General features: G+C 40.9%; 1 protein-coding gene across 7 annotated transcripts in view; it reads left to right on the forward strand.

Annotated features, from left to right (window-relative positions):
• Vwa3b (von Willebrand factor A domain containing 3B) overlaps positions 1-12,422 on the forward strand; it is a 197,238-nt gene that overhangs the window by 163,946 nt on the left and 20,870 nt on the right. For all 7 annotated transcript variants that reach the window (XM_090336461.1, XM_090336462.1, XM_090336458.1 and 4 more), the window contains 3 exons: positions 6,283-6,407; positions 7,705-7,842; positions 12,258-12,358. In XM_090336461.1, coding sequence (XP_090192587.1) covers positions 6,283-6,407; positions 7,705-7,842; positions 12,258-12,358 — 364 coding nt within the window. The remainder of the gene's footprint in view (positions 1-6,282; positions 6,408-7,704; positions 7,843-12,257; positions 12,359-12,422) is intronic.

The following is a 12,422-nucleotide window of genomic DNA, read 5'->3' on the forward strand; positions in this document are numbered from 1 at the left end:
ATAATGCAAAAAAAATCCAGAAGATATATTTTAATCTTAGACAAATTTTTAAATCAAAACTTATTAATTATATATAATATATTATTATATATTATGTATGTTATAATATATTATAATATAGCCTAATATATACTATATATTAGATATCGTATATATTATATACTATATACACTATATATTGTATAATATATATTCTATCTATCATAAAGCCAGGTGCCAGTGGTACATGCCTATAATCTTATCTAGCCAGAAGGATGAGATTTGAAGTAGTTGTGGTTTGAACCCAGCCCTGGCAGGAAAGTCTGTGAGACTCTTTTGTCCAATTAACTGGTTAAAAAAGGAAAGAAAGAAAAAAAGGCAAGCTATACATGGAGCAATGGTAGCTGTGACTGAAGTGGTAGAGCACTAGCCTTGAGCATAAAAACTCAAAGACTAGCCCCCAGATCCTGAGTTCAAGCCCTAGGACCAGCATAACAATGTAATTATATATAATTGTCTTTATAGAAGTTATGTATTATAAAGGAAGATAGATAAGTAACCAAATAAGTGAGTACAGATATGTAATGTATCAGATAGAGTACAATAGGGAAAAATCAAGCCACAAAGGAGATGAGAATGTCAAGGTGAAAATTGTAATTCTAATTATGATAGGTAAAGGAGTGCTCCTGGGGAGTGTGACATAAGAACTTAAAGAAGGAGCTGTACATAATGGATTATCTAGGGGAAGAAAATTTTAGGGGGAGAGAACAGCAATGCTAAGATCTGAAGCTGGAGTGCACTGGCATGCTAGAAGAGCCATTCTGACTAAACCTAAGAGGTTTGACCTGCGGTATGAGGCTCCTGAAAGAATCAGCTAGGTGTAGTTCAGCAGGAAACAGAGTTATGAAAAGAACTGTGGGTAATAAAAATAAGTGTCAAATATCTTTATTCAAAGTGAATAAATAATACAAGTAAAATAGAAAGTAACAAAGCAATTCAGAGAGCTAAACATTAAGCCATGCATAACAAGTCATATTAAGGAGATGAAATTTTAGTCTCAGGGCCTTAGGAAGCCACATTTCAAGTGGAGAGAAATGCAGCCCTACTTAGGAGTTCAAAATCTATTGCTGGGTGGAGTGGGAGCAGGTAGGTTAGGGTGTCACTGCAGACACAGAAATATGCCTGAGATACAAACTGCAGGTGCCTATGAGAGGCCAACAGAAAATATTAGAAAAGCTTACTCATTCTCTGTCTCTCTCTCTCACTCTCTCTCTTTCATTTCTCTTCCTTTTCCTTACAGGCATACATATCATGCACATTATTTTTCTCATCTTTTATATGTTGTGTAACATTTATCATGCCCATTTAACGCTTAATATATGAAAGATTATCTCTCGAGAATAAGAACAACAACAAAAAACTAGAAAATTTAACATTATTATAGTATTTTCACCTAACCTATATATTTTGTCTCTGTTAATTGTCCCATAATGGCCTTTGTAGCATTTCTTTCCTCTTAATCTGGAATCAGGGATAGCATTTGTTTAGTATGTCTTTAATCTAGAATAATGATTTGGCCTTTTCTATAACCTGTCATAATATTACCAGTAAGACTAGTCCTATGATGGTCTTATTCAACCTGAGTTAGATTCAATTAATACATCCCAGGCCCGAAAACCACCTGAGTGATGTCACTCACATGACATCCCAGCTACAGACACTGAATATCATTCTGACCACACATTAATTTAAATATCATGATCACAGTGTGTCTTTAATTTTTCTCCTTCCTGTAAAAAAGGTACTGAATAGAGTTTGGCAGAACACAATTCATTTAGTTACCTCTTTTCTGGTAACTTGTTCAAAACCTCTTAAGCATGCCTAGTTAAAATGATTTAAAAGACACCATTGGAGTAGCTACAAATGAGTGTCTATTGCTTGAAGCCAGCTCTACACTAGAGCAAAGATGGCTGTTGCTGCCAACGTTGGCATCTTAGCAGCAATTTCCATGTGATCACATCTGTTATAAGGATAAGTATAAATTACCTAGGGACACTACCTTATCTGGAATAGAAGTGACAAGTTGATCACTAGCTTAGCTTGCTGATAGGTGAAAAGAAAGGTACATTTCAAAACCTGATTAGAGCTGGGTACTGGTGGCTCACACCTGTAAATCCTAGTTACTCAGGAGGCTGAAATCTGAGGATTGAAGTTCAAAGCCAGCCTGGGCACGGGCTAGAGTCTATGAGACTCCAATTAACCATCAGAAAACCGGAAGTGGTGCTGTGGCTCAAGGGCTAGAGCACTAGGCTTGAGCTGAAGAGCCCAGGGACAATGCCCACGCCAAGAGTTCAAGCCCCATGAGTGACAAAATTTTTTAAAAAAAAACAAACTTGATTAGATTACATAGTGGGTACTGAGTTTTCCTTCCTGTTGTTCAGTGAAAAGAAGCTCTTATCCTCAGGAAACTTGGTGACTTCTACCCTAAGCCATAGGAACAAGATAGGATGAGAGGAAAAGGAAGAATCAAATCTCTCCATATACATTTAGGATCAGAAAAGCCTAAGTTTTCATTTATATTAATTCTGCCTCCTTATCTGCACTAGCCATTTGATAGAAGTCACTTTGTTTTTTAATATTATTTTTCCCTCCTTTCTTTTTTCTTTTTTTTTTTGCCAGTCCTGGGCTTGGGCTCAGGGCTTGAGCACTGTCCTTGGACTTTCTCAAGGCTAGCACTCTGTCACTTGAGCCTCAGCACCACTTCCGGCTTTTTGCTATCTATGTGGTACCGAGGAATCAAACCTGGGTCTTCGTGCATGCTAGGCAAGCACTCTACCACTAGGCCAAACTCCTGGCCCCTATTTTTCCCTCCTTTCTAAATAGAAACGTAAACTATTAGGGGCCAGGAGCATGGCCTAGTGGTAGCATGCTCACCTAGCATACATGAAGCCCTGCTGGAACCACATACATACACAGAAAAAGTCAGAAATGGTGCTGTGGATCAAGTGGCAGAGTGCTAGCCTTGAGCAAGGACAGTGCCCAGGCCCTGAGTTCAAGCCTCAGGACTGGCAAAAAAAAAGGTAAACTATTAGAACCTTCATAAGATTTCTGATTAATTACACCCAACCAGTGCAGCACTTCCCTGATCACATGTAGCTTTAGGACATCAACAATTCCTGGGATGTATGGGTAGGTACTGTTGCTATATTGTCAGTGTCAGGTATCTGTGACTCACACTTCTGATCCTAGCTACTCAGAAGTCTGAGATCTGAGGATCTAAGTGCAAAGCCAGCCTGGACAAGAAAGTCCAGAAGACTCTTATCTCCAATTAGCCACTAAAAGGCAAGAAATGAAGCTATGCTAAAGTGATTGAGTACCACCCTTGAGTGAAAAAGCTAAGGGACAGCAACCAGGCCCTGAATTAAGCCCCAGTACTGGCAAAACAACTAACCCTTAACAGCAAGGCAGAGAAAAAAATTAGCCCAATTGGCTCCAAAAGCAAACCTTTGAGACTAAAGAGAACTAGGTGACCCAAGTGTATGATGACACTGCAGTAGAGATAGGCAGGTGGAAGGATGCTGTGCTGGAACAGTTTTGAAAAGGTGGGATTTAAGTTGGGCTGTGAATACTGGAAAATGCTTAGAGCCAAAAGTAAAATAATACCCAGTCCCTAGCCTGAAATTCCTGCTTGGAACAAAGATTCAGAGCTATGTATGGACCTTTCGCCAAACAAAATTACTTACACTGTCTACTTGACTATCTTCCAATCTCCTGACCACTAAGTGGGAGCATCAAAGGAAGTGTTTTCCTCAACTGACTTCGGGGCTGAGCAAGAGAGCTAACTGCTACCCAGAAAAAGTGCCTGGGCTTTCTGGTAAGAAGGGAAATAGCAAAGGCTCTTCTGCTTGTTACTCACAGAGGCCTGAAACAGTTCTCAGAGGGATTTCAGAGCTAGGAACATGGCTCTCTGACATGGAGAGCAGGAAAACTAGTGTGAGAGAAGCCTAATATTAAAGCTGAACTTGAACCATACAGAAGAAATGGTAGAAAATCCTTTGTCCTCTAGCTCCCCAGAGTAAACAAAGAGCAGAAAGAGAGAGAGAGAGAGAGAGAGAGAGAGAGAGAGAGAGAGAGAGAGAGAGAGAGAGAGAGAGAGAGAGAGAGAGAGAGAGAGAGAGAGAGAGAGAGAGAGAGAGAGAGAGAGAGAGAGAGAGAGAGAGAGAGAGAGAGAGAGAGAGAGAGAGAGAGAGGAGAGAGAGGGAGAGAGAGGAGAGAGAGAGAGAGAAGAGAGAGAGGAGAGAGAGAGAGAGAAGAGAGAGAGGAGAGAGAGAGAGAGAAGAGAGAGAGAGAGAGGAGAGAGAGAAGAGAGAGAGAGAGAGAGAGAGAGAGAGAGAGAGAGAGAGAGAGAGAGAGAGAGAGAGAGGAGAGAGAGAGAGAGAGGGAGAGGAGAGAGAGAGAGAGAGGGAGAGGAGAGATATTAGTGTTTGTTTGAACTCTACCACTTGGGCCATGCCCTTCCATAGCATTTGCTTTATGTTTTAAATATAGGGTCATGCATGCGTTTATGCCCAAGGTGGCCTGGAGTACAGCCCTCCTAAGATTCCCATGTAGCTGAAATGACAGAGGTGTACCACCGCAGCGAGTGGTTGAGATAAAGCCCAGGCTGACTCAAACTGTGATTCTTTCCATCTCAGCCTCCCAGGTAGCTAGGATTACAGAGGTCAGCCACTGTTCCCAGCTCAAGGCTGGTTTTGAAGATACAATGTAAGATGCTATACCTACCTGTGCAGATACTAAAGAAGAAAACAGAACTGGAAGAAAATGAGGCCATTAAAACATACCAAAACATTCCAACGCTTTAGAGCCTTTGTCTAAAGGAAGGAAGGGAGGAAAAGAAAGAAGGAGAAAAAGAAAGGGAAGAAGGGAAGAAGGGAGGGAGGGTGGTGGGAGGGGGAGAGAGGGAAAAGAGGAAAAGCAAATTTGGACATTTGAGCCAAAAGCTACTAAGCAGGTTTAACACCTGACACTGCTAAATCTTCAAGGCTAAGGATTCAAGTAAGCTGCACAAACCTATGTGAACGTCTTAGCCTCCCAGATTCTTACCTCTAAGCTGAGTGAGGGGTTCAGGACTCAAAGGGGGATATAGGTTATGAGGATTCTTCTCCTCGGTTAAGAGATGGGGTTTCTATTTTCACAGCAGAAACTCTTCCTAAAAGATGACATTGATTTTATTCATCTTAAAAGGGCAAATAATATTATTTTATGGTAGAAAATATGTGAATCATGTGTAAAGATTACCAAATTAAACACTTTAGTTGAATAAGAAAAATACAGTGGAAAGCTGGCTTTTGTATGTGTGTTGCAAAAAAAAAAAAATTTCCACTATATTAGCCATTTAAAACAACAGACAATGGAGCAACGTGAAAATCAACAGCTGCTTCTTTGCCACATAAAAGGACATGGGGCTTTGCCAAGCAAATGTGTGAGCCAGGGAGCACATTTCTGTCTCTGCGTGGGAGTCAGCAAGCAGCTGTCACTGTCCCGGAAGTGTCCAGTGTCAAAATGTCTCATTAATTGGGTTTAAAATTTAGAATCCTTTATTAATGGAAAGATAAATGTCAATGTAGATAAATGACAAGAGATGTGAATCTTAACATGTTGGATATTTACTTTTCCTGTTATCATTTATTACAGTAAACTGTATATTGTTATATAAATTACATATAAGTATATAATCGATTTGGAGATTTATCTTCTGGTATATATGTATATATAATATCAATTAGATTAATAATTATTATATAACCAAAGAAAAATTATATATAAATTCTCTTTGAGTATAAAACTAAAAGCCAAGCTTCTTGGGGTTTTGGGAGTATATGTTTTACAAAACTCCAAAGGATATGTTCAGCCTAATTACTTTTGCATTTTTCCAGTACTCGGTATTACATCTGAAACATTTAAGCTGCTTTGGATGGGAGTTCCTATTTCCTTTATATTTCATCATTAAAAAATTTACCATCTATTTCTGTCTTTATGTGAAGAAATAAAGCTAAAATAATTAAATAAAAACAGAATGTAAAGGAATAAGATCTCAGTTTCTCAGAAGAATATTCCAGCTAGATAGGGGGCTCCAGACCAGAGCGTCACTGCTCCATTCGGCATTGTTTAACCTCAGTAGAAATCAGACTAAATCCAGCCTTACTTCTTAGATCACAAGGGTATGCTGATTTAAACAGATGGTAGGATGGGGCAAGCCTTAAGGCTATCTTTACATTTTACGTTTTCTTTGATTCTTGTCAGGGGTTGTGAAGAAGAGTCTGAGTGCTAGCCAAGCACTAGTAGAATTCAAGTATGGAGATACCCAGGTTGTGCCTGTCTGCTTCATCACACCTATTGGAGGTGCCATGCCTTGTCCACCTCTGCAGGTACTTGCTGGGCCCCCCCCCCCCCCCCGGTTTTAACACTTATGGGATTTGGGATAACAGAGCATGACAGGCCACTATGTGGCCCTTTTTGAGGCCAGATAGCCTCTTACAGGAAGAGCCAGGGCTCAGTGTTTCTGGGCCCTGTCACCTGGGCCATTTATGTGCTCATGACTGATCCCTACCACCTACCTATTTTAGGCAGATTGATTTACATCACACTTTGTGGCACTTGTCACTTTACAAGACAATAAAAGGTTAGGGGAAGGGAGTTGCTTTGCTTCCTGAGGCATGAAGATCACATGATATTAAAGTAGCAAGGATAATGGGCAGTATTGACATCAAGCTGCAATACCAGTTTCCTGTGTGCGCTCCACAGATGAACCAGACCAATATGTTCTCATCTACTCTAAAAATTCGTGAAAGCAACACTATGCCTGGCACATCCTCTTGCACTGTTAAGGCATCAAAGCCAGAGAGTAGAGAGAAAGCCCTGTAAAGCATCATTGCTATGTTTCTTGCGTAAGTGTGAGCCAGGAGAAATCACAGAAATTAGCCTTGGTTATATGTTCCTATGTCCCCAGCCAGATCTATGGCACACCTTGGTATATTCTTCCTTGTCATCGACAAATGCCCAGCAGTTCTTGTTCACCCCTTTGAAAGATTTTCTTCCTGCTACAAGTCCCTTGTAGCCATAGAATCTATGTCTGGAGCAACATCAACCAAATTTGTTCCTTTCTTTTGTCTGAATGACAGTCCTCTGACATACATGGATACACGGTTCATGTCCCATTAGGTCAAACATCCTAGGCAGTTTCTTCAGTCCTTTCAGTGATTGTAGGATAACTTTCGGAACCCTAACCATCTTGCTGGCTACCCTTGGACCCTTATCAGTTGTCAAAGTCCTACCAAAATGAGGCCTCCCCAAACTGATCAGAGAATTCCAGGTGTGAGACTTGCGTGTGTGCTCTTCAAGTAAAGAAGCAATAGCCTAATAAGCACAAGGCCCTGAGTTCAAATACCTAATGATGGTTATTTAAAAAAAAAAAAAAAAGAAAGAAAGAAAAGAGGGAGTTGGAAAGGAGGGAGGGAGAAAAAGAAGGAGGGAGGAGGAAATGGAAAGTGGCAAAGAAAATAAATGGAAAAGAAAAACAATGAAAAAAGAGAATTCTGAAACTCTTATCTGAGAACCTATATTTGAATTTTAGCATCCACACTTGCCCCCACAAGTTGGGGGTTGTCTTAAAATAAGCTTATACTAATATTTTCTATGAGATAAGAAATGCGTTCTCCTTTGCAGGTTGGAGATTATGTGTTTGCCAAAATTGTGATAGCCGAAGGATTTGACTTCTATGTTCCTGCCATTGTCATAGCACTTCCCAAACAGAATTTGCCCACTGAAAAATTCTACACAGTTTTGAAGTGTAACAATCGGAGAGTAAGTAGGCCTTTGGTTTAGAAAATGGCATTCCCACTGATCAGTCTCCTCTGGCAACCAGAAGGTCCAAGCATGATGCCAGGTGCATCTCTATTCCCCAGCCTTGCATGCCCTGTGTTTATAATTCTACCGACTCTGTGGAGACCACACAGATGGCCCACACTGGCAGGCCCTAGCCTTCTCACACAAAGTCCCTTGACTCTGGTGGCTTTGCATTTGACAGCTGTGTGGGCTCACAGTCCAGGGCCTTGCAGCACCTCCCACCTCCACCCCTTCTCTTTCTTCCATAGCTTCCCCCTCTCCCCTGCTTGTGCTACTTTGTAAGCTCTGGGGATATGGCCACCTCCTAAGCCCCTCCCAGCCCTGTCCTCCTCTGCCACCTTGTGGCCTGCGTCCTTAAGCTGGTATGGCAGCTCCTACTCCCTCACTGTGTTTCTTCTTGCATTTCTAGTTTGGTACTCCTTAACAGCTCCCTCCATGAGAACCGAGAACATCTCAAAGTCAAGGTGGAAGAGGCAGGGTTGTCACTTTGCCTGTAAGATGCCTTCCTTCTGTCTTCCTCTTCCTAGGTTCCCTTTATTAAATAGTATCATTAGCATAGGCTGTACTTCTGTTGTTGGTAGAAGCCCACCAAAGATTTGTTTATCGAGGTAGATCAAAGCAGGGAAAAATAGAAAGCGAAAGGACAATCCTTTGCCCAGGACTACTTATACCTCCTAAACTGGGGAATTCCAGTCTGGCCTGTGCCTTTTGAAAAGATCTGCATTTTGGATTTACTGAAAACTCACACTACCCTTTATTGGTTGTGTGACCTGGGAAGGTTGCCTTACCTCTCTGAGTCCTAGCTTCAGCATACAGAAATGATTATTTTATCTGTCTGTCTGCCTGCCTGCCTGCTTGCTTGCCTGCCTGCCTGCCTCCCTGTCTGTCTGCCTGCCTGCCTGCCTGTCTGTCTGTCTGTCTATCATCTGTTTCCCTGTGTTTAGCAGGATGATTGTGAGGCTTAGATTAAAACTTCAGAAGACCTACATGACTGACATCCCTATAATTAGTAATGTAAGAGCAATGAAGCTTCACTTTAATTGCCTTAGGCACTCCCTTCGGTCAGTGAATCGGAACAATTTGGTTAACTTCACTACTTCTAGGATTGATTTGCTCAGCAGATGCACATTTATTGTCTGTAATTTTTTTTATTTTTTTTGTAATTAGTAAAAGGGTTACATGATATTTGCCAGATAGAAGGTGCATTAATTCACATACATTGATACCCTTTCACATGTCTTGGTACCCGTTTCCCTCCCCCCCCCACACCCCCCACCCGTCTTGGTTTTCCTCCCTTCCCTATCAAATTTCAAATATCCAAATACAAATAAATTCAATATATCAGATAACAAAGTGAGATACTATAACAATATGAGATAACCAAGGGACAGCAAAGGAGATGAGAGACAACATAGTACATTAAGAACAACAATCATTCATTATATGGCTTTTGATTCACTATCCTGGAGGTCCTTTCAATTAGCTTCACATTATATGTCCTTATGTATCAAGATTTTGCTCTATTGCAAATCTCTGCTAGTAGAGCCCAAGGTTTCTACTGATTATGACAAATGAGGGAAACCATTGAGCCTAAGTTCCTTTGAGTCTGGCTTACTTCACTTAATATGATTTTTTCTAAGTTTCCATTTCCTAACAAATGGGGCGATGTCATTCTTTCTGACAGCAGCATAGAATTCCATTGTGTACAAATACCACAACTTGTTGATCCACTCATCAACTGAGGGACATGTAGGTTGGTTCCATATCTTTGCTATGGTGAATAGTGCTGCAATGAACATTGTTGTGCTAGTGGGTTTAGTATGTCCTTGTTTCTGGGTGGTTGGGTAAATGCCAAGTAGTGGAATTGCTGGGTCATAGGGGAGTTCTATGTTTAGCCTTTTGAGGCACTGCCACACTGCTTTCCATAGTGGTTGAACGAGTTTGCACTCCCACCAACAGTGTAGTAGTGATCCCTCCTGGCCACATCCCCTCCAGCATCTGTTGTCATTCGTTTTCCTGATCCTGGCCATTCTAGCTGGAGTGAGGTGGAATCTTCGAGTTGTTTTGATTTGCATTTCTTTTATGACCAGAGATGTTGAGCATTTCTTCATGTGTCTATAGGCCATTTTTGTTTCTTCTTCAGAGAAGACTCTCTTTAAGTCTTTGGCCCATTTTTTTATTGTAATTAGTAAAAGGGTTACATGATATTTGCCAGATAGAAGGTGCATTAATTCACATACATTGATACCCTTTCACATGTCTTGGTACCCGTTTCCCTCCCCCATGTCTGTAATTTTTATTGTACTGTTTGTCCTGACTTGCAGAGGTTCTCTATGTCTTCAGGATAGTAATTTTTTTTGTAAAAATATACAGCTTAATAGTCTCTTCCTACTCTTTTATTTTTTGGAATAAAAAGATAAAGCTTTTAAATATTAATATGAAAAAATTGCCCCTGCTCTCCCTTAAAATTGCCCTATGTTTTTAGAAATCCTTCATTATATATTGTTATGTTTTTTCTATGTTTTAAAAGTTTATAAACCTGATTCTGTCATTTTTCTTTTTATGATCCCCACATACATACTTTTCTCACCCTTGTGAATCTAGCCTGGCCCCAACATGGTCTCAACCTGTCTGTGAGCATGCCTCCAAGCAAGAGGAAGACTTGCTGGTCTAAGCACTATTCTATCCCCACCCCCAGATTTCCCTTTTCCTATACTGCTCTCCTCATCTCATTCCATAGCAAAGTACAGTTGCCCTAAAGGCTTGTCCACTGGTAGCTTCCTGCTGAAGCCCCTCTAACATCCAGCCTCTGAGTTCCGTCCCATGTCCCCATAATGGCTTCCTTACCAATCTCCCAACACTTACAGCCAGGGACCCTGAATTATTCTCTGTACACGCCCCCCTCTCCCCAGCACATCCTCTGGTGAAGAGGTGATTCTCACAGTTGTTTTTATATTATTTGAATGAATGACATTTCTCATGGAAAGCAACATTCCTTAAGGGACCCTTAACATGCTTGGAAAATAGACTGGCAAGTGAAATATATTGGTGAGCATAAAGCAGAGTCACACAGGTAACTTTATTAACCTTACTGTATACCACAGGTACTAATGCAAGTGGATTTTTTGTTTGGTGATTTTTATTGGTGGTGGTGGTAGTGGTTTATTTTGCCAGTCATGGGTCTTGAACTCAGGGCCTATGCGCTGTCCCTGAGATTTTCTGCTCAAAGGTGATATTCTACCACTTTGACTCACAGCTCCGCTTCCAGTTTGCTGGTGATTAGTTGTAAAATCTCATGGACTTTCCTACCCAGGCTGCCTTTGAACCACAACCCTCAGATCTCAGCCTCCTGAGTAGCTAGGATTATAGGCATGAGCCATCAGTGCCTGGCTTCATGCATGTGTTTTATAGGCAGTAAATAATTCAACACACTGTGAAATAGGCACTGTTGGCTCTATTATCAGGTAAAGAAGTTGAGGCAGAAAGCTTAAGTTGTACACCTGAGACCATCTGGCTCTGCAGCCTGAGCTCTAAATCACTGCCCCAGTTGAATCTGAATATCCAGTAAAACTAAAAACTAGCAGGAGGTATTTCCATTGCAGGGGATTAGGGATGAAGTACTTGATAAACTAGGATTCAGGGAAAATGTGAAGACTCTTAAGGCTAGTGACCCCAGAAGCACTATCCCTGATTTGACAGAAAAAGAGAGAATGTAATACCTGACCATCAACCCAAGAAAATGGAGCCACACTGCTCGGGGGATATCTACTATAGAAAGGGAGAAAGCAAACCAAAGGATATTTGAATGGATGCTCCCAGGCATGGCCAGGAGGCAGGGTGAGATCAGTATTTCTGGCCCAGATCCCTAAGGAAAAGCTTCAGAGCTCAAGGAAGGAGTCAACCCACAGGAAACAGCTTCCTGGGATCACAGCAGCGTGGTCAGGGGGAAGGACATGGGTTCTGATAGGCAAGCAAGCATTCCACAAAGGATGGGTTCTCCAGTTGTACAGGAGACAGATGGCCAAGACTGCAACAAAGATGGGAAGGAAGGGGGTTAAAAGAAGGTGTGTGTGTGTGTGTGTGTGTGTGTGTGTGTGTGTGTGTGTGTGTGTGTGTGTTTTCACACATTCACATCTGTGTGAATGGATCTGGCAACAGAATTTGGAGAAATGACAATGGGAGCAGAATAATAACATTTATTCAGCAAATAATCATTAAGCAAAGCTCTGGATTTAACTGGCTCTCTTTTAAGTGTCACCTGAACAGGATAACAACTAGTAGCTATTATAATAGTTTGAAATAGAATAAAATTATTACTATAATTGTAGCCTTTCCTGATTTAAATTAAATGAAAACTTTTGATATAATTACAGGAATTTTGTCCTCGGAGTGCACTTATTAAGATCAGTCAAAACAAGTATGCTCTCTCTTGCTCTCATATAAAGTCACCCCCAATTCAGGATTCTACAGAAATGTAAGTGTAGCTTTAAATATTAACTTATATTTTTTTTACTTAGTCTATTCCTTCTGTAATGTAT

The sequence above is a fragment of the Megascapheus bottae genome, chromosome 7 (assembly GCF_031878675.1).
Source record: "Megascapheus bottae isolate mThoBot1 chromosome 7, mThoBot2.hap1, whole genome shotgun sequence".
Classification (NCBI taxonomy): Eukaryota; Metazoa; Chordata; class Mammalia; order Rodentia; family Geomyidae; genus Megascapheus; species Megascapheus bottae.